The 23,057-nt window shown below is 40.6% G+C and overlaps 1 protein-coding gene across 2 annotated transcripts; it reads left to right on the top strand.

Annotated features, from left to right (window-relative positions):
• The first annotated feature begins 1,342 nt into the window (after positions 1-1,342).
• Positions 1,343-20,514, top strand: tprg1 (tumor protein p63 regulated 1). Of its 2 annotated transcripts, XM_054602602.1 has the most exons (6): positions 1,343-1,384; positions 1,527-1,768; positions 5,775-5,866; positions 10,170-10,346; positions 18,231-18,384; positions 19,437-20,514. In XM_054602602.1, the coding sequence occupies exons 2-6, from the start codon at positions 1,547-1,549 to the stop codon at positions 19,629-19,631; spliced, it is 840 nt and encodes a 279-aa protein (XP_054458577.1). In that variant the 5' UTR covers positions 1,343-1,384; positions 1,527-1,546; the 3' UTR covers positions 19,632-20,514. The 2 variants fall into 2 exon arrangements, with proteins under 2 accessions (XP_054458577.1, XP_054458576.1); XM_054602601.1 differs by lacking the exon at positions 1,343-1,384 and having other exon boundaries at positions 1,391-1,768.
• The last annotated feature ends 2,543 nt before the right edge of the window (positions 20,515-23,057 follow it).

Genomic DNA, 23,057 nt, shown 5'->3' with positions numbered 1-23,057 from the left:
TGTTCGCCATTTAATACCTTCAGGCAGGTAATCATAAACTGTTGGTTGGAATGTAACTCTTGAAGCATTTGACTTTAGTTTCATTTCATTCACATTTTATGTATCGTTCATATCAGCAAAAGTCAGACATTATATGGTTAAAAGTATGTGGACATCCCTGCCTACATACTTTAAAAAAAAGAGGTAATGCAAATACACAGAGGGTTTGTGTTTGCAGATTCATTAGTTTTTTTTCCCTCTATACCAATGAAAGCCACAAAATATTCATATATCATGCCACAATGGGAACTATTATTATAATGTGTGCAATTACTCTTTAATAAAACACAAGCAGTGGAAAGATGGCAGCTGCTCCAGGCCCGCTGATTCGCCGTGTTTCATCTGGCTGTATTTAATGTGATAAATTGCAAATTTGTCAAGAAATTAGAAGCACTTAAGTACAACAATGTTGGTGGTGGGTCCTGCCTTATCACTTAATCTTGTGGCCCTATCTTGTAGGAACACTCTATGCCACGACTTTATTTTAGCTTATTTTGTGCCGTGTGTGTAAAGTTGTGCTCAATCCAAAATGTCTAATCACATACAAAGCACAAAGAGTGGGTCGTGAGGGGAAATGTTTTGGCCCATTGCATCCTAACAGGTAAATCTGGTCATGCACCTTGGATCAGGTGGAGATAATATGAGGTCACAACGTGCACCTTCATCCTTCAGAGTCATAGTTGCAGAGGTTGTTTGTTTCCAGGAAACGCCCATGATGTTACATTCAGTAAACCCTCAGAATTTTCACGATTCTGTTGTAAGATGACGCTTGTTTGTAGAAATGAAAGTCTAAACACAAGTTTCCTGCAGAGTTTATCGAGGTTATGTAATATTAATGAGCATGGCAAGACACTGATGAGGCCCAAAATAGACTGCCTTGCTCAAAGGCAGCAGTTAAGAATAAATGTGTTACTTGCACATACAAAGCACAAAGAGTGGGTCGTGAGGGGAAATGTTTTGGCCCATTGCATCCTAACAGGTAAATCTGGTCATGCACCTTGGATCAGGTGGAGATAATATGAGGTCACAAAAGAGATTCAAAAGAGAGAATGAGCACTGTTTGCATGGATTTAACAGTCTCACCTGGTTTCACAACATTCATATAAAGGGTTGACAAAAACTGAGATGATCTTAATTCAGTACAGTATAAAACCAGTCCTAAACCAGCAGCGTATCTATTCACAGATTGGTTTATCACACTTTAATCAGAGTAATGAAAAGTATGAAATGCATCCTGTTCTGCTGCTCACGCCCATTAAAACAAACATTACAGGCGGAACAAGGAAGTCATGCACCTGTGCTTCCTCTTTAACTCGACAGATCCTTTCAACACCGATAACCAGAGGTGAGTAAGTCAGTTTAAAACGTCAACTCAAATGGATGTATGGAGTAAATATGTGTAGGAGTGTGTATGTATCAATGTGTATGTTACAGGGTTTGACTGGATGGCCTAAGTAGCTCTTCATTTGTGTTGTTACTCCTGAGAGAGGTGTTGTGAAGCACCATCATGGCAGATGCCGAGGATGAGAAAGCGTCGACAGGTGAGGAGCAGCATCATCAGCATCTCAGCTCTTCCACAGGCGACCCCGAGGACCCTCAGCAGACTGCCCCGTCAGAGGGCACCGAGCAGCGGCCAGCGGAGGTCGCAGTGGCCCGGCCCCAGCGGAGCGACCTCTCCGTGGAGCCCTCTCTGCTGCAGTTTAAGACCAGGAGGTTCTTCGTGTTGAGGGTAAAGACATTACATTACATTACAGTCATTTAGCAGACGCTTTTATCCAAAGCGACTTACAGTCAGTAGTATATTACATATCATTCACCCATTCACACACTGATGACAGGCTACCATGCAAGGTGCCACCATCAGACTCTAACTAACATGCATGCAACATCCACTAACATGCATGAAAGACTTCCACTTTCCCACTTGATAATAGGCAACTTTGGGCTGCCTGTGTAGCACTTATGGCACTCGTATTAGTTGCTGCACTTACTGTATTCGTATCAGTTCGCTGCACTTATTGAATTTGTATTTGTTTACTGCACTTATCCTATTCGTAGTAGTTTGTAGCACTTACTATATTCAGATTAGTCTGTTGCAATTATTGTTTTCGTAGTAATCTGCCTCTGCACTATACTTTTGCTCTGGTTTATGCTTTAAGATGCTTGTTTAAGAAAGGAGATGCACTTATGACTTCTGGTGACTAGTAGTTCTCTTTAATACCTATGTTGAATACACTTCCTGTAAGTCGCTTTAGATAAAAGCGTCTGCTAAATGACTGTAATGTAATGTAATGTAATGTAGATGTAGATATTTTATTTTTTTCTCCAGTTGTAGAAATCTTACATCATTGTTACAACTATTTGGAATTCATGGAAATAGTGTGACAAGTGTTAGCCTTTTTAAACTAGGTACAATTTGACTTTATACCTTATAGCTTACTTAACTTTTTAATTGAATTGTATAACGTTAATTGTACTACATTCAATTCAATTCAGTTTATTTTGTATAGCCCAGAATCACAAATTACAAATTTGCCTCAGAGGGCTTTACAATCTGTACACATGTCCTTAGACATCCTCTGTCCTTAGACCCTCACCCCTCACACCCTCACATCCTCTGTCCTTACACCCTCACATCCTCTGTCCTTAGACCCTCACATCCTCTGTCCTTACACCCTCACATCCTCTGTCCTTAGACCCTCCTCACATCCTCTGTCCTTAGACCCTCACATCCTCTGTCCTTACACCCTCACATCCTCTGTCCTTACACCCTCACATCCTCTGTCCTCACATCCTCTGTCCTTACACCCTCACACCTCTGTCCTTAGACACATCCTCTGTCCTTACATCCTCTGTCCTTACCCTCACATCCTCTGTCCTTAGACCCTCACATCCTCTGTCCTTACACCCTCACATCCTCTGTCCTTACACCTGTCTCCCCTCACATCCTCTGTCCTTACACATCCTCCTCACATCCTCTGTCCTTAGTCCTTACACCCTCACATCCTCTGTCCTTACACCCTCACATCTGTCCTTAGACCCTCACATCCTCTGTCCTTACACCCTCACATCCTCTGTCCTTAGACCCTCACATCCTCCTTAGTCCTCCTCTGTCCTTACACCCTCACATCCTCTGTCCTTACACCCTCACATCCTCTGTCCTTAGACCCTCACCCTCTGTCCTTACCCTCATCCTCTGTCCTTACACCCTGTCCTTAGACCCTCACATCCTCTGTCCTTACACCCTCACATCCTCTGTCCTTAGACCCTCTGTCATCCTCTGTCCTTACACCCTCACATCCTCTGTCCTTACACCCTCACATCCTCTGTCCTTAGACCCTCACATCCTCTGTCCTTAGACCCTCACATCCTCTGTCCTTAGACCCTCACATCCTCTGTCCTTACACCCTCACATCCTCTGTCCTTAGAAACATCCTCTGTCCTTACACCCTCACATCCTCTGTCCTTACACCCTCACATCCTCTGTCCTTAACCCTCACATCCTCTGTCCTTCCCTCACATCGGAGGAAAAACTCCCCTAAAAAAACCCTTTAACAGGGAGAAAAAAGGAAGAAACCTCTGGGAGAACGACAGAGGAGGGATCCTTCTCCCAGGATGGACAGAATGCAATAGATGTCATGTGTACAGAATGAGCAGCATAACAGAGATACAACACATTCAATGTATATGACATAAATGATTCATATAATAAGACTACTTATAATAACAGCAGCAATTATTACAGTAGAATTATAGCCATGAAAATAGGGATAGTAATGTGATAATAATAATAATGGAAGTAGCAGTGGGTGTCAGTCGGCTCACAGCAGGAGGCACGACTACGGTCCAGGTACCACAACGATTCATGGAAACCTGCAGAACGAGAAAGCAAAAGGGCTTCAGGGTGGAAGTAAAGCTAAAATGCTTAATGGTACAGGTAATAGTAATAGTAATGTGACTAGTAATAAATTAATAAATAAATAAAATAAAATAAAACATTAGCTTTATACTTCTGCTACAGTATACTACAGTTATTAGTATATTTAATTCATTTAGCGTTTGTTTTTGTGCATCAAACATACATGTTTAAGCTTAGCAGTTGATCGTACCAGAGTTAGCTTCATGCTAGTTTTCATCTGCAGTCCCTGTCACAATTGAAATAGACACACACAATGACAGAATATTCCCTTAAACAGTAAGCTACTTTGCTGGTTAAGATATTTCTTTTAAGACATCTAATTATGAAACACTGTATTAAACCCAACAGTATGTGAAACTGTTTAAAAGCTCCACCTCGACCAGCAACTACACTACAAATCCTACTTGAATCATATTACAGACAACATTACATTGTTAAAGGGCTATTTAGGAAATACTTACTTAAAGTTTAAATTCTTTAACATTCCAGGATATTTTCGATGTCCTTTCTCTCACAGTAAGAGTTCTTTTTCAGTATTTTGATCAGAATAAATCTTCTTTACCACTCCATTCAGCTTGACAGATATCAAACATAGCCAATGAACAATTCCAGATACATAACACATTTAGCAATGTCCATCTCAGATCACAGTTTCACTCACTATGACCACTACTAGGTAATTACAACACATTATACTAGCTTTCCTTCTGGCTTTTATACTTATACAAGTCGATTCCCATATACTAAACATTGTGCCAAAACTTTACCAACAGCATTGCTGTCAGAGAGCATATTTGCCAGCTAAACACTGCTCAGGAAAAACAGCCCATAGATGGTGCCTTAGGGTATATGAAACAGGTGATACAACACGTTTTGTTGTCACTTAGCAACAAAGCTGTGACAACATAAAACTCCACTCACCTGGAAAAATCTATAAAAAAATTGATAAGTAAATACAGCATATCTTTCCTTTTTAGGAACAGTTTGTTTATGAGTCAGAACCGCACCTGCACAATCAAACTCCACTCCCTGGCATGTTTTCTTTTTTATTTGGGTACATTGTTAGCATTTGTGTATTTATGTATTATACAAATTTGAAGTGTGCAAAATATTAAACAGAAGGTGCAATGAATGCTTTTACGCCCTCATAGAACCTAACCTTATATATATATATATATATATATATATATATATATATATATATATACACACACACACACAATGCAACAGCAAACACTGTACAGCACAATAAAACACAATACAATAACATACATAAATACACTACCAAAGTAGCAGATATGTAAAACAACTTTTCAAGGCTGTGTTGGGTTGTGATAGGAAGTCCTTCCATGTTGCACCAGGCATTAGATTGCAGTAAGACTATTAGGATTCCTCAATATGAACTCCTAATCTTTTTATCTTGCCACTGAAATTTTAAACGTGGAAGGACAGAATTGCACATTATAGAAATGACAGTCTGAGTGTGGATTGCATTGGAAAACAGAACTGTGGATGTCTAGTGTATTATGTACAGATATGTTCTCTTGTGACTTCAATTACCAGAGTTACTCAGACTTATACACGCAGAAGCTGCATGCTCAGCTTTCTTCATTTGCAGTCATTTTCATATGCGGATGCTTCATGTTTTTTGTTTATTGTCATTTTGTTTGACACACAGGCGTGCTGACATTTTGTTGGAGTACCAGTCCCAGCTGTGCGTCTGCCTCAAAGATTACCCCTTAAGCTTTCTGTCACACATTGTGGTTGTCACAATGGAAAATTAGAAAGTGACACCCGTGAATTTCTGTCTCCTCAGCCTGGCACTCTGAATCAGGCCATCAAAGACGTCGTGGCTCTGGTGAATGAAGAAGTAGATGGCAGCTTTCACAGCATATGGCTGATGGCTGAGTGAGTTTTTGTCATTTTTGCTTTACAAAAACAATCATACACAATTAATTGATTATCAAATTTATAGACAAATCCTTTTATTTACATCAACTAATCGTTTCAGCTCTGAATGTAATACACTATAGATATTTAGATAACTTGAAGTTATACTTTTATTATTAACTTTAATCTGCAGAATACGACACTATAATGTGTTAATACCCCTTCAATGAATTGCCACATTAGGGTCTGTGTCCAAGCATTCTTTTCTGGCAGAGGTCGGTGCAGTGGTCAAAATGCTCCTTGGCCATTGGCCCTGAGATGCTGAATGCTCTGGATATTATTGGGTTTGTCTTGGCTGACAAGCCACTTCAGTGTCACCTGGAGGTTTGGGGACTAAGCCGTTGGAGTGGCAGACTGGGTTGATGGTTCCCATTTTCACAAAGTTGCTGGAAAGGAGGCTCCAACTAGTTGAACCTTGGATCATTGGACCAGCCTTATATAGAGGTCTGATGGAGGGGGTCATGGGAGTTTGACCATCCAGTCTTTATGGTTATGTCCCCAAGGGGGTCCTGTGGGGGGTACTGCAGGCATATTGGTTACCAGGGTTGTTGATAGGAGCCATTCGGTCCTTGTATAACCAAAGTTAGAGCTATGTCAGCATACTCGGCACAAAGTCAAACACATTTGTAGTGGATGTTGGCCTCCACCGGTTTTGTCCCTTGTCACCAATTCTGTTTCATGGACAGGATCTTAAGGTGCAGCTGGGGGGAGGAAAGTGTTTGGTTTGGGGACCTCAGAATTGCATCTCTGCTCTTTGCAGATGATATGGTTCTGTCAGCTCAGTCAGGCCATGACCTTCAGCGTGCACTGGGGCGGTTTGCAGCCGACTAAAGTGATTGGGATGAGAGTCAGTACCTCCAAGTTTGAGGGCATGGTTCTCTGCCAGAAAAAAGGTCAGATTGCGCCCTCCGGGTTGGGAGTGAGTTGCTGCCCCAAGCGAGGGAGTTCAAGTATCTCGAGGTCTTGTTTCCAAATGAGGGTAAAATGGAGCGTGAGATGGACAGGCAGTAAGCTGTGGCATCAGCAGTGATGCAGGTTTTGTACCGGACCGTACCACAGGAGGGTGCTGAGATGGAAGGGAAACACTTGATTTACCAGTACATGTACATTCCCTCACCTGTAGTCAGGAGCTTTGGGTAGTGACCAAAAGAAGGAGATCAGGGATACATGCAGAAGAAATTAGCCCCAGAGATACAGTGAGGCGCTAAGACGTCCGGAGGGTGCTCGGAGTAGATCTGCCGCTCCTTGGCGTTGAAAGGGGCCAGCTGAGGTGGTTCGAGCATCTGATCTGAATGCCTCCTGGACGCCTCCCTTTGGAGGTTTTCCTGGCAGGTCCAACTGGTAAAAGGCCCCTGGGTAGAGCAAAAACACACTGGAGGTCTGGCCTCTCAACGTCTTGGGGTCCCCAAGGAAGAGCTGGCAAACTTTGCCAGGGAGAGGGACGGAATACCCAGCTAAGCCTACTGTCCCCGCGGCCCAGCCCGAATAAGCAAAAGATTATGGATGGATGGATGGATGGATGGATGGATGGATGGAGCCTTTATTAATTATTTATGAACTGCTTATCCATGCTTAATTGTTGAGGTGGTACAAGGACGTTTTTCTGTAAAATGTCAGATAAATTCTTCCCTAACTAAAGTTAAAAGGTTTTTACCTGACTAATGTTGCAAATAGAAATGTACAGTTTACAGTATCATTTGTTGCTCATCCATAATCCATCATTAACATATGTACCATTTAACTGCAGTTAATCTGCTGCCCATAGGGAGAGAGTCTTTAGTTCTACACATGATATACTAAAATACAGGTCTATATTGGCTCAGCATGATCATATAGAGACATCAGCATTAATTAAGTCTAATACCAATTTTAAATATCACACAAGTCAATGCTGAGACAGTGAACTAACAGCATACATCCCAGAGCAAAATGATACGACTTAAAGACATTTACCAAGTGCATTTGGGAGACGTCAGGTTGTATCAATCCCCGCACAAGCTTTCAGGAAACATTTAAAAGGCCGGCCGTGTGTGAATTAATAATGCATCCCATTTATGCAGCTCTGTCCAACACACGTTAACTCTTGTCCTAAATTTGGCCCCGCAGTTACAGTCGCCGCGGACGCCGCTGTACATGCCGCAACATAGAGAGTGCATTACACTGCAATTCTGTGACGCTGCTGCATAATTTCCCCCCAAGGGAGGACGGTGACTAATGTCTGAAGAGCATGAAAAAAAATCCTCGATTATGGCCAGGATTGTCACTAGCTTTAGAGCAAGCAAATGCTTCTATTGCTTAGACTGTTCCTCTTTCGTTTTTGATACCTGTTCTCCATTTCCTTATTTAGTTCCCCTTTGCCTTTTGCGTTCTCGGAACATAAAATACTTTGTTTTTGACTAACAAATAGAGTTGGTGGTTTTATGTATGTACGCTAAATATGACGCTACAGTAGAGCCTGTTACCTCAGTCCAGGTTCAGTTCTGTCATACCAAGTGCCAGCAGCTTGTCAGACCACCCACGGTCTGATGGTGCATCTCTGCAACACCTCCGTACCGTCCTTGATGCCATGTCCAGTCAAGTTTGGGCTAACTCATGTCATTAGCACAGTCATAGCTCTTCACCCACACCTTTCCCATGATGCCGCAGCTGTTCAGTGAACTGTCTTTTTTTCTTTTGGCCCGTGGCTGCCAGCAGCAATCGAGTGTTTCACTCGGAGTTGGCCACATGAGAAAGAGAATCCATGGCACCATGAATTAGTTGTGTGCGCAGCAGTGAGGGGGAGAGTGTGTGTGTGTGTGTGTGTGTGTGTGTGTGTGTGTGTGTGTGTGTGTGTGTGTGTGTGTGTGTGTGTGTGTGTGTTTGTGATATTATGCTTTTTGTGATTCGAATTAATAACGCAGACATTTTTGAGCACACTTTGAGGTCGAAACAGAGAGCAGACTTTTAGTTTGTTTGCTTTGAAGGTGTTTCTGTTAATTCAATTTTTCCTTCCTTTTTTTTTAGTTGGTAAAAACTTAGCAACTTAGAAATGCTTGCATGCATATTGTATGATCATTGCCAAGGGCGGTTTTGGAAATTGTGAAGCTTTTACAGTACATAATTTAGCAGCTTTGTTATACATGTTTTTGTATTGACTTCAAATAACCTCCTGCACATTTCTAACATCTAGGGGTGAATATTCGGCTATTTTACGATTTGATCTGAGGAGTCTGTTGCAGTGGCAGAGAAATTTGATCATGAAACAAGGATCGTTCCATTTGGGCTACATGGGGCTGAATGTCTGATTTGACATAGAATTGCTTAGTTTCTCCCAGTAAATCATAAGGTATAGCCTATTTCGGTATAAATATCAGCCTACTAATAATACTGTAAAATAAAAATATTTGATATTTCAGTCAACCTCCTTAGTGTGTGTGAATAAATCACCATGCAGACTAAGTTGCTCTATCCAAATTTGCGGGACTATCGGCGCAACATATTGTGGACAACCTCAGAAACGCTAAATACCAACAATACAAGGCTACTGTACAAGATCAAAGCAGGCGAAGAAGCTTGTGTCTGTTGCTCTGTTTCAGCGCCAGACAACAAACAGTTTTGTCTATTAATTTGAAACAACAGGTAAATGATAGACACATGTATATCAGCCAATAATTTGGTTGTTTTTACTTTTTTTTCTAAAGATAAATTAAATTAAAGAGGGGGATCAAGAGCAAGAAAACAAACACAATGCAGTCTACCAACACTTGACCAATCAGATTTCACGATGTACATTCTTAGTCGGGGACTCGACTTAAAATGATCGAAATAAACCAAAGAAAAGAAAATGACCCTGTGGTTGAACTGGTTATAACCAGTGAACATATGCAACCAGTGACAAGGGATGGCCAGTAGTCCTTGCTTTGTTTCAGGAGTCACAAGCTAAAAGAAAGTTTGGGACCATCTACAGTCTAAACTTAATACTTTAATCTACTATACACTCCGTTGTTAATGAAATAATAAATGAATACACTGGCAACCTTGTGTATACTGGTGCTTATGCTTATTACACACTGTATACATAAATACATAAAGATTTTAAAGGGATCAGACCATCTGATCTGCTCACCTTTTCTCATTGAACCCACAGAAATGTGCTGTATGGCGTGATACTTCACACTGTAAAAACAAAAAAGCAACAGTTTTTTTTTGAGTGTGTAATTAAAATATAGGTACCAAGAGCGAATTCTAACACGCTCTCTCTCTCTCTCTCTGGTTGTTTCAGGGTGGATCACTGGAACAACGAAAAAGAGCGCCTCGTCCTCATCACGGACAACTCCCTCCTGGTCTTCAAGTACGACTTTGTCATGTTCAGCTGTGAGCAATTCCAGAGGATCCCACTGAACATTATAGACCGCATCTCCCACGGCCAGTTCAGCTTCCCAAAGAACTCCCTGCTTCAGTAAGTCAACAGTGGACTTATTCCCTCTGTCCATAAAAACCTGCAGCTTTAACCTCACAAGGTCCTGTAGTTTGTGTTTGGAGATGATAACCAGGAAACTTCTGACACTTTAACTTCATAGAGACACATTCATTGTGTGTATAGAGAAAGCCTTGGATCTCTGGTGTCCTGTCTCATTTTTCAGTCATTTTCTGTGAGTCTACTTTAAAATGAATCTTTGGAGTGTTTCGTTGCTAATGAAAAAATTAAAAACCCCACTTGGAGAATTACAAATTAGCCCTAATTATCTGCTCCGTGCTCTAATTTACTTCACAAAAGTAAAAATCCCTTTTAAAACACGATTAAGCATTAAGCATTTAGCTTTAACACAAAACATGCCTAGTTTGCTATAATGTTATTGTTTCATAACTTATTCGCAAGTCATTTGTCAACCAACGCGTTCAGAAGCTTTATGAACATTCAGAGGACGTATAGCAGCTTGTAACATGCAGCCTTATTTTGAGACTTTCAAAAGTGTGTATGATTTACTGGAGAGTATGGACAGTGATCGGGGTTGTCAATGAGAACAGTGACACTGCACTGAGGGCAGCATTAGAAGGCCGCATCGTGAAGGGGGATGCGTGCAGGGGAATCGGCGCCGAGGGCAACTGGGGACAATCGGAACGGCCTGAAACCAGCATGGTAGAGGGGGGGGGTAAGGAGTGCATAGCTGTCACATGGAGCTGTCGCCTAACTGATTAGTGGCAAAATTAATGTAGTCCTTTCATCCAAACCTTTTAAAGACGGCTCAGGGGATACCAAACCAACTAAAACTAATTTGATGAATAAAACGTAATGCGCTGTGAAGAGCTTAGAAGAACGCGGCCTGTATTGGGGGCTTTATCTCCGCACATTACGCTGAATTATACATAAAGCGCTGGTGAAAGCCACCCGGGAGTCCAACAGCAAAGAGACGGATTGGAATGAGAGAGACTCAACCCTCAAACACTTCCCCTCGCTGTCTTCATCTTCACCGCTTCCTCCCTCCGTCTCCTCGTCTTCTTCTCTGCCTCTCCCTCAAGAAGTGTCATCTTTTGTTCGTCTAGGTCATTCTGTCTTATTTTTGGCACGAAATTGATCTCCAGTAAAGTTCATGTATATATGAGAACAAATCCGCCCCACTGCAGTGATGGTACAGGGAACTTTGTTTCCACATCACAAAATCAATGTGAGAGAAAAGTAAGAAAAGTCAGGCTTTGAAGATTATTCAGCTGCTGTGTGTTAATGTTGCTTTCCTTTTTCGGGTTCACTTCCTTTTAAGAAGGGATGCACTGGTACCGATATTGGATATCAGATATCGGGCCGATACTGACTCGAATAGCTGGATCAGATATCAGTGACAACAGGATCAATTTATTCAATTCAATTCTGTGTGTATATACTATAACATTATACGTATTCTGGTATTTTAATTCCTGTTTAGGTTTTGACCGATTTTTTTTTGGTACATTTAAAAGATTTACCCTTGAAATATAATTCCTATTCAAAAATAGGACCAAGAGAAGATGGTAGTATGATTAATAACAACTCAATTAATTTAAGTCCACGTATTTATTTGTTACCCTGTTACATTTTGTTTTACAAAGTTAGGAAAGCAATGCCTTACACATTGAATGATCCCAGTCTCTTCCACACAGTGGGGCATACAGTTTATTTATTAAACAGTAGTACTTATGGTATAACATAAGTACTCAATATCGGCCGTTACCCAAAGCCCAGGTATCAGTATCTGTATCCCGACTGAAAAGTTTGGATTGGTGCATCCTTTACTTTAAGTCCCCTTATTTAGCATTTATAAGCAGTATATAGACATCTAATTAATGGTTTATAACACATTATTACTTAAACAGCTAAATACTATGGCAACTATAAACAACTAACTCATGTGGCCACCCTTGAGTGGAGGTTGGTGTATAATTAAATTATACTTTAGTAAAACAGTTACAATCACACAACATATGTCTTCATAGAGTTGTTGTAATTGTTGACAAAACACTGTACAGTAATAAACACTTAAAATGTCTTTATATCTGCTTACAACTACATTATATATCTGCAGCTGACAGTTGTCATGTGACCACATGATGTCAGTGTGCGCTCATGTTAGAGGCGGTTTGGAGGCAGCAGCACGCCATGTCACATTTCTTCATGTGTCATGGATGACACATCTTTAACTGCTAGTCTGAATCAGTAATGTTTGAGACTGAGAGCCCTTTCATGAACGTTTGACCCCTTTGTGTTCCCAGGCCACCAGCTTGAGAACAAAGAATATCTCATTCTCTCTGTGGAGTTAGATATTCAGCGTTTTTGGCTCCAGTACCTCCATCAGTGCTTTATCAACCTCCCTGAAACGTCGATGACGCCAATAGATATTGTTGAGGGAGCGTCAGTATTTTTAGTGCTGAAGATTTTTGTTTTCATCGCGCACTCTTCAGGTGCACCCTTGACGAAGAAAGCCCAGAATATTCTGCATCTATGGGAAAAGATTGTGTTTAACGGGCCTTCTTTCCAAACTGTCTAGACAAATTAGCCAGCACATCATCTGTTTCTTTTATTTGTTATTATTCCTGTCTGAAAGAGTTGGGTTGTGGAGGTTTAAAGAAGCCCCACTGGAGGTTGCTTCACTAACTGTTCTTAGGAAATATATATGAATTTATATGTATTGGAAATGATCACAGCAATGCCCTCCACTGTTTCTTAGCTTTGTTTTTCTCTGGATTAAGGCATCAGAGGGAGTGATGCCTTATTTAGCCCCTCGCCTTCAATTACTTAAAACAGTTTTAATAACTAGAATTCCTTCCTCACATTGCTGAGTCATGTGGGCTTGTTATTCATTTCTACTGTTGTTTTGACATACAGATCAATAAGGTGGGAAATCTGTAGTTTGAGACAGTCTTTGCATTGGTTCTTTGAAAGCTTCTTTACAAACAATCCTCCTCCTCTCATTGTGCACAACCAAAGCAGCTTACACGTTCAGACAGCAGAGGGCAGTCAGCACATAGTGGCTGTTTAAGATATCATTCGTCAGCATTATGCACCTCATCAGATGAGGATTTAATCAAAGCCACAACTGTTGGGATGTGAAGCAGGAGAGTACACAAACCACCAGTTATCCTTAAATGAGGACTCTCAACCAGATCAGACTACACACACAGTGTTTTGGTGAGGAGTCATTCGGGATAAACTTTTGAAGTCACCCCTTGAGGGGCGATGTCGCTGGAGCAGTCACGTAAATAGATAAGTCGCAAATTGTGAAGAGGAGTATTTATTTTTGAGTTAACAGGTCATACAAACAGTGGTACGGGCTCGTCTGGATTACTGCTTTATGATATGCTGCAAAAAGTGTTAATAAGAGTCTGTTAGAGCTCTATAAAGAGGCAAAGTCCCGCCCCTTCCTGCGGATTCAATTTTAAATATAATTTTGCACAACAAGAAGGTCTTATTTTGTAGTAAAACTGTTCATATAAGACTGTGGAAATGTGTTATTAGAAAGACTACACACACTAAAAAGTCGCGTAAGTGTGTGTTTCGTGCCAGGATGTACTCACACCAGCAACTGGTCTCACACACATCAAACATCAACCACATCAGTTTAGATAACATATAATCTTACTTAGCTAGCTAGCTATCCAAGCTACCGTCTGTGATGTTGACGTGCATTGTGGGAGACAAGAGCTATAGTTGACAGATCGGTTTCACACAAAATGAAATAATACTACGACCGATCTATGACAAACTGCAACTCTTTTGTCTTAAAAAATGACCTTTTAAAATGACAAATATTATATGTGTTCATGGCAAAATTCAAATGGATAAAAACAAAAAATCTAAAATAGGGTCCTATGGGGGACACTTTAGAGGAAGTGACATTGCCTCTTTATTGAGCGGCCCAACATGCACTTTGCTATGATCGCGTAAAGAAAAAATGTACGCTGAGTTTTCATGGCTAAAAGAAAGGCACTGTTATTTAGCATTGCCCTTGCCTAAAATTGATTATAAAAAGATTTATCAAAAATGAGCACAGCAGAGGCTCAGATATCTTTTTCTATTATGGACTGAATTCCCCAAATTTTGATGTGCAAATTACTGAGATTCATTTTTTATCTTTCATTTCCAATTTGGTCAATTTGTTTTTCATGTCATGTGTTAAATTTTGAAGTAATTTGTTGGGCCAAGTGTAATGGAGATTTCTTGACTACTGTATTTACTGCATATGTGTACAATATTGGTGTAAACTTAAATGGGGGCCCTTGGAACAGTAATTGTTGCCACAATGGGGATCCAAATGAACAAAAATATATATAGATATTGGGGCATTGCCACAGTTCATAAGACCTCCTTTGTATTTTTACATTAAGGACTGTTATTTACACAATTTATACTGATAGATAAGGAACTTTCAATATGTTGCTTAATAGCTGAAAATAAAAGTCCAGGCTCTTATTTAACGATTAAGTAGCTTATTCTTCCTCAGCACTGAAGAGGAAATTTCACAGTCCCGTCTTCCTTCAATGACTTGATTCCCAGTAATTCACCTCAACTGCACTTTCATAAAAAAGGACAGCATGAATTGCAAAAAGATGTTAATACACACTTGAATTTTCACCAATAGGCGTATAATGTTTTTGGGGCTCGCTGCTCTAAATTCAAACACCTTGGAGCAGCTTTCAGCTCGTGGACTCTGCTGTTCAGGGGTGGAAACGTCTTTGCCAACAGCCCGCAGCTATGATATCACAGCTTTTTGCATCACAACATCCGCAGCAACGTGGCTGTATGTTTTAGGGTCGCACGAACAGCTTCACCATGAATAATGTAAATGTCCTTTCAAGGCCTGAATATGGTCGGGAAGTTGTGTATAACGTAGTGAGCTTCCTTTTGCTTTTTCTAGTCATCTCTCCACCATCCTTGTTGTTCCTTCTGTTGTCACTTCACATGTTGGATGGATACGCGTACGGATGGCTGACAAACCATGTAGGCTCTACTGAGCGATAGGACCCGATTTGTTTGCTCGCTATGAGACGGTGTGGGACACTGGCCACGACAGCTGGAGCCGGGATAGATGTTTATGGCTTGTGTGTTGACTTATGAGTCCCAAGCGCTTGCAAAATCCCAGGGGGGAATCTGTCATCACTTTCCGTTAAACTCAGAATCCAGGGTTCCTCTTATGCGGGTGTGCGTTTTGCATGAACAGTGTTGATTAAGTGGAAGGTTAGCAGGAGGTAGGTTTCCCTCAGTTCGACCCATTTTCTTGAGGTTTTTGTATATCTGTTTTTGGGAAATTTCTTTTCGACACAAACCTTTCGACAAAAAACAGCTCTGCATCATAAATAAAGGGGAAAGTTCTTCGGCCTCTGGCTGGAAAGCCCAGCCCTGCTCTCACTGTTTGGGTTGGTCCAACTCCCAGTGATGGCTTACCTGTGGATCTCGCCAAAGCTTTTTAATATCAGCATTTATACTACATTTGACCTGAAGGAGGCAGAAAATGTTCAACATGATGATCAACAGCTACACCACAATAATTTAGACTCAGGTGTTTAATTCTGTTGGCTGTAAGTGCTCCTGTACAAAGTACCTGGTTAAAATGTGTGACTGATCATTAAAGAAATCAGAACAGCGTTGGGGTAATTGCCTGCAACATTTATTTATGTTCCGTCTTACTTTTGGATTGCAAACCAGCGGGTTCATTACAGATAAGACTTTGCACAATTCAATTATCTTTTTGTCCCACAGCTGCTCAGATCAGATTCACAAAAACACCAAAACATTCTGTTTGATTGCCATACCAATCTTCACTTTAGCCCTGTTTGCACAATTCTTATAATGCTTTTAAAAGGTTACAAAGGCAGATTTGTGGGTTTACTGGCAGACCTACGAAAATATTATATTTTCAGTGTTTCAGTGAGTATGCAGCAAGCAAATGACAAATAACATATGGCACACATTTTTTAACAATCGCACAATGCTGGAGGAAATGAGGAAGTCTTGACAAGAAATCTCTGATATTGAATCAGTGAGCTCTCGATTTTATAATAAAGTCTTCAAGTATGGCATTATGACAGTTATAGACACGTTCCAATTTTAATAGATTTTTATTTTTGATAAATAACAGCACGGCGTCAGTAGGATGGCTGTGATAACTGCTGGTACTAGGCTTGCCTTTAGTTGTCAGGTGGAGGTGTATGTCACTTGGCGTGGCGAGGATTTTGCTCCGCCTTCTCCGGTCCCCGAGTGTCGCTTCTGTGAACCAATCAGACTGCTTGATTTTAGCCACCTGTTTAATAAAAACGTTCATACCCACAATACGAGGACCATTTTCTTTTATACATGTCCAGTGTACATAAGAATTATTGCATTATGTTATCCATTAATCTGCCAGCTATTTATCTTGATTAATCAATTCATCTTTTGGTGTCGTCAATAGCAGAAAATAGGGAAAGCCCAAGGTGACAAACCCAGCAATTTAACTTGCAATAATCCCAAAAGTTATTTATTGGGATAATAAAGTACAAACCTAACTTTCACTATATAAAATAAAATAAAATAAAGATGCTCCTTAAAACACACACACTAATGTTATGTTCACACTACTTGCAACAAAAGCAACAAAACTGCCTCGTGTGACCAGCTACATTGTCGTTAAGTGTTTTGTCATTGATGTAGTTATGTTGTTAAATAGAACTGGGAACTGGCTAACGGTATCATTTTGGATGGAACAGAACAGATTGGATGTGTCATTTACATATCCTATAAACTTGCACTCGCCTTCTTCCCCCATGAGAAGATTATTCCCCTCGTGATGGCCTCTGCTGGAGGTGCTTTTAGTTGTCACAGACTTTAGACAAACTTTACAGCGATTTGCTCGATGTTGGGCGGTAAACAAAACTCTTACGGCGCTCTTATGAACTATGGGATATCAGGGAAGTGGTGGCTGTTCTGTACCGTAATTACTCAGGTTAAAGGGAAAATCTTCATATTTTTCAAATAGATTGATAAAATTGATTTATTGCTCAGCTCTAATTGTCTCTCCAGAAGTGATGCAGAGGAAGGTGTTTTGAACTCACTATGACCCTGTACCCTTTGAACAGAAACAAACCACCGTTATTACAGTCTTAGGGAGATGAGAGTTATTTTCATTAAAGCCTGCAGTATTTGCTTTAATATGAGGACCACGCTGTAGATTACCTTCAAGGACTGGTAAACATGAGACTGCCCTCATATTACAGTATTTGCCCTGAGGACAGATTAGAGCCATTTTTACATTATTCTTGCATTGTTACCATGGAACCAACAGGTTATGTGGTCCTCCTTTTGGGGAAATAATGTGAACTGATGTTGAAGCAAACATAATGTTTACAGTTGCCAGGTTGCCATTGGAAACCATTTTGCAACATTTGAAAATAGGGAGAGCAAACGGGAAATCGTGCACCCAAATTTTTTAAATTTTGTTGAATGGCTGATATTTAATTATTGCTGTTAAAGTCAGAACCAAACACCGCGTTGAACGTTCCAGCAACAGTGGCCATACAAACCGCAGAGTGGTTCTGTTTTTAGCACTGTTTAGCATTACTTTTTCTACATGATGCCTGTGAGTAAAACTGCAACTGAAAAAAAATCTATACCACATAATTGTCTCTTAGAAATGACAGCCTATGAATTGTAGCTGTTCTGGATGTGACCAAAGGTATAGAATGCATTTATCCTGATACATTTTTTGTGCATAACTCTCAATGGAAATGTATACAAAAACTTGTTTGTAGCAATGTTGAGTAATATCATTGATCTTGAGACAACTTTATCTGCAAGACTCTTTGACATTTGAGTCCCTCTGTGTCTTGATGTGTCCAGGAGGCAGGGGGAGGGGGTGCGAATGTTCTGGGACCGGCTGAGGGAGCCCTCCTTCATCTCCAAGTGGAACCCCTTCGCCACCGACTTCCCCTTCATCACCTTCACCGACCACCCTGTGAGGAGCGTCAGCGACACGTTCACTGCCCTCTGCGACGTGAGTTGATCCATCGATGCGAACAGTATGGAGTTGTTGTGTAAAGGCTCTGTTCTCAAAAATCAACTTTCCAATGCAAATAGTTGGGAGCCATGCAAATAGTTGGGAGTTCATGTGCTGGAATTTAATTTGTGGTGCTCGTAGCATTTAAAAAAAAATACCAATATCCTGGTTTCTTACTGTCAACAGCTGTCGGTGGGACTATTTCCAGTTAAAGTGGGGCACAAGTTTGAGGGGTACATATTTTTCAAAATATCTCACATCGCTGATAAAACTGATACGATTGACCAGCTGCAGGATTCTGGGCTAAGGTTTTGAAGTCTCGAGTTTGGCATTTTGGTCAACGCCATCTTGGTGCTGAAAGCTTAAAAAGACATTTAAAGGCGACCAAAGAGGTTACAATTAACTTTCATGAAGTGAAAACACAGTGGAGAGTTAAAGTAGTAAGATGAAAACACAAACAACAGACCGGACAACGCTGTGGTAGAGACCTGTCAATCACAAGGTAGCCCCGCCCTAAAGCATACTCCTCTTTATGGTCTATTTGACTGTAAATGGACCATAATTTACTAAATGAACATCATGCTGTATTGAAAAAGACTTGAAACCATAAACTCACAATGTTTTTTACATTTACAATGTTTACTGAGGGAATAAATCAAGAGAGAAGTAGAGTCATTTTCTCATAGACTTCTATACAACCAGAGGAGTCGTCTCCTGCTGGTCAGTAGAGAGAATGCAGGTTTAAGGCACTTCAGCTTAGGCTTCGCTTTTCAGAACTGGAGGTTTCCATTAGGTCTAACAGGACAACCATTGATACCACTTGAGAATCCCTGTTCCTGACTCAAATATAGTTACACAAGTCCTGTTTCATGCTCAATTGAAATGTCCCAATTCTGCCCTCCCTCACGCACAAATCGAATTCAGCTGAAGTAGTATATTGTGACCTCATGTACACCACACCATGACCAAGGCGAGAGAGCATCAAACAGGAAATAAATGTGTGTTCTGATGTATTCCTGATAATCCCACCCTCTTGTCAACATCCACAGATCCAGAACTTTCGAGAGCGGCTCAGGGAGGCGGCGCAGAAAGCCCATGCCGTGAAGCCGTTTCCTGGGAAAGCCAACGGCGTACTGGTCCTAAACCAGCCGATCCACATCGAGGCCTACGTGGGCCTCATGTCTTTCCTCGGGAACCAGAACAAACTGGGATACTGCATGGCTCGAGGAAACGTCGGCTACTAACATCTTTTGCTTTTTATATAATAGTTTTGTTGTCATTCAGATTGTTGAGAAAAATATTATAAAGCCTTGAATTCATGTTTGTGCGTTCTTTCAGTCAAAATCTTCAAGGAAGACGTTTCCATATTCGGGTTTGCTTTAGTGTAGCCTGGATTCTCAGGATGTTCTGTGTGAGGTTTAAACAACTGTGTGATCTCCCCCTCTGTTTATTACCAGTGTGAAACATCTGCATTTCAACACAGCATTTCAACACCGCTCCGCACTGGATGACGGATCCCCCGCTGCTCTCTGGGAGCTTTTTGTTTGCTCCTCAGCGGTAGGGTAATTCAACTGTTTTCGCAACGGGACTCCTTTCTTCCTCCTCCGGTGTCTCTGTTAAAAAAGCTCATTCCCATGTGAGTTTCACCGGAGCACAGGGGCACATTTGTCCGTTTATAGTTTTATCATCCGCTGTGTATTTTTACAGTGCATACATACAGTGTCAGAATTTGCCCTTGATTTGTGTGTTTGCTGTGTGTCGCTCCGCCTGGTTTGGTTTCATAGAACGTAATTTGTTCTCTTTCCCTTGGAGGTGGTATAAAATATGCAGATGTTCATGCAGATTCCTAAGCAGTCTATTATCATATGATAACCATGTCCATACAAAATAAGAATGCATGCTGGAAGATAAACCCAGTGGTGACCATTGTCCTGTTGTTATTACTGAAATTGAAAATATAATAATAATAAAAGGTTCTTTGATCTGACTACATAACAGCATGAGGTTTTACAGTGTAGTAGAAGTATGAGAGTGAAACAAAGCTTTAGAAATAAAGAATTCTAGGCCTTTTGACAATTCTACAATGTGGACTGACAACTAACAATTGTTGATATTATGAAGGTTTGATATAAAGCTACTTGAACTACAGAAGAGTAATATGAGGGTGTGTTTAATTTTGCTTATGAATCTGAGTGATGAAACTTTCTTTTCCTCCTCACCCACAACACAGTACAGAATGTGTATGCCATATCATGTAACAGCTCCCTGAACACTATCAAACACAGAAAAGCAGTTATACATAGAAGCTCAGTCCAAACAGAGCAAACAAATCCATGGAGTAGACAAAATGCAAACTTTCAGGAACTAAGACGGCGGGAGACACAGATAATGAAGTCACTCTCCCTCTGTGTGTGTTGTAAACGGGGCTTATCCTTGGGTTTACGTTGATGGCCCAACCTGCATGCTTATAGTGTATGTTAGTTAGGATAAAGATAGCTCATTGGTCAGGGAATAAGACTTCAACCAATCAGGTTAATGCTACCTCAACATTGGACACCTGACCAATCCTAGCGCTTGAACTATACGGAGGGGCGGGTCCTGCCATAAAAATAGCGGGATTAATGATAACTTTAGCGTGCCCAACTGGTAAATTCATAAAGGTGGTAAGAACTGCTCTCACGTGGCAGTTAAATCTGATAACGCCCTCAGACCGACAGCTTCATCGTTGAAGCGAAGCACCCAACCCTTGCCCCCCCCCTCAGGGAAACCCCGTTAGCTTTGTCAGCACTCACGCCATAGTTTACGTTGTTAGCACCGTTAGCTAATAACTGCTAGCTCTCAGGCGGCATGCTAGGAACCGTTGAGAGACGGTCGACATTCTCCCAATCTCGGACCTTGCACTTTTTTAAAGACCCGTAGGGAGTTATCCTCACTCTCTGATGGACTGTTCAGTCTTATTCTGGAAACAAATGGCATTCAAACATTATCAAGTTGGTAATTAACAACTTAGCTAGCGTTAGCTAATTAGTTTGTTGCAAGTCCAGGTCACATCAGAAGCCTACATGGTCCCAGTGGTTATTTTGAGATGATTTCCCCCACTACCCTGAAGAAGCTTATAAACTGCCCATCAGTGCCCGTGACTGGACGGTCCCGGCTAACAACCAGAGTCGCTTGGGTGGGGGGGTGAGTAACGTGACGAATTCCGCGAGACACTCTTGAAATCCTGGTGTGGCACGCAGTCTTCTCATGTCTCTGAGAGGCCTTCAAAGCCCCCATAGATACGCTAGCTTGGATACGAGGCTCCTTTTCACAGGTCTGCAACTCCAAGTTGCCACTTTAATTTTCCTGACATATGTGTTGCTCGTTTGTTTGGTAAACATGTTACACCTGTCGTGAGAAATGCTGCTTGCTAACGGTCCGAGTCGAACAGCATTTATTATTCCTTGTGGCTTTCTCCCCTTCTTCTCGCCTCCCTCTAGTTTTTCCATCTGTTGCCCTCGCAGAGGTGTAAACAGTAAGTGTGAAGGAGTGAATGTGTGAGGAAAGGCGCGCGCGTGTTTGGTCACGCATGTGCTGTATGTGGATGTGTCGGAGCGCACGCCCATGTGCACTGGGGTTGCTGTTCTTAACACAATCCAGACCAGTGTGTTTATTTATATATATATTTATATATATATATATATATTATATATATAAAAATCATTATCAGTTTGTATACAGTGAAAACAGAGCATTAATGTTGCTCTTTCATTATAATTCTTTTTTATGTATTCAAAGAACGCTTTTTCATGATTATAATGAGAGCTATAGTGGAATGTTTAAACCTCAGGTACTTTGAATCCTAGAAACTACCAATTTATTTTATTTTCAATACTTTTTCAGACAAAATTATAATGTTACCTTTCTGAATCTACAATAACTGCTAAACCACAAAAGAAAATGTAGCTTTATTTCCCTTACAGATAGCTTTACTCTAGAGGTAGAATAAGTGTTTGGATCCCTTACTTATGTTAAAATACCCCAGTTTAAAAAAATACTCCATTACAATCAATGGTCTTATTTTATTAACATTACTGAAGCACAATGTTGTAGTTTGTTAATTTGTATTACTTGTATATAATGTTGGTCAGATTAGTTTTATAATCCAATTCAGAATCATTTATGAACTTTCATTTTGTATGTAAAAACATAGTCTGCAAGGTAACTACAGCCGTCAGGTAAATGTAAATGCAGTAAAACATACAATATTTCCTCTCAAATTTATAGTGCAGAGGTTTTAAGTTTTAAAGTAGCAGAACATAGAAATACTCCAGTACAAGTACCTCAAAATTGTAAATTAAATAGTAAATGTACATTCCAAACAGTAAATGTACTTCGCTACATTCCAGTGGATGTGCTGTATTGAAACCAATTAACTGATCTTTATTACATCTTACAGACAGCATGTTTACATGTCTTAAAGCTAATTCATATCATTTAGCTAGTAGTATGGCAGGATATTCTTTAATATCATAAAGGAACAGTTTGACAGTTTTAGAGAATATGGGCTTATGAAACACATCAGAACATCAAACAGAAGAAAATGGAAAAAAAGAAAATACAATAATTACATGTTCCAACTGTGAAGGGAATCTCCTGAGCAGCTTAACTGGAGACCAAAGAAGCGTCAG

Source organism: Anoplopoma fimbria, chromosome 8, assembly GCF_027596085.1.
Source record: "Anoplopoma fimbria isolate UVic2021 breed Golden Eagle Sablefish chromosome 8, Afim_UVic_2022, whole genome shotgun sequence".
Lineage (NCBI taxonomy): Eukaryota > Metazoa > Chordata > Actinopteri > Perciformes > Anoplopomatidae > Anoplopoma > Anoplopoma fimbria.
The sequence above is the reverse complement of the archived record's forward strand: the minus strand, read 5'-3'. Positions and strand labels throughout refer to the sequence as shown.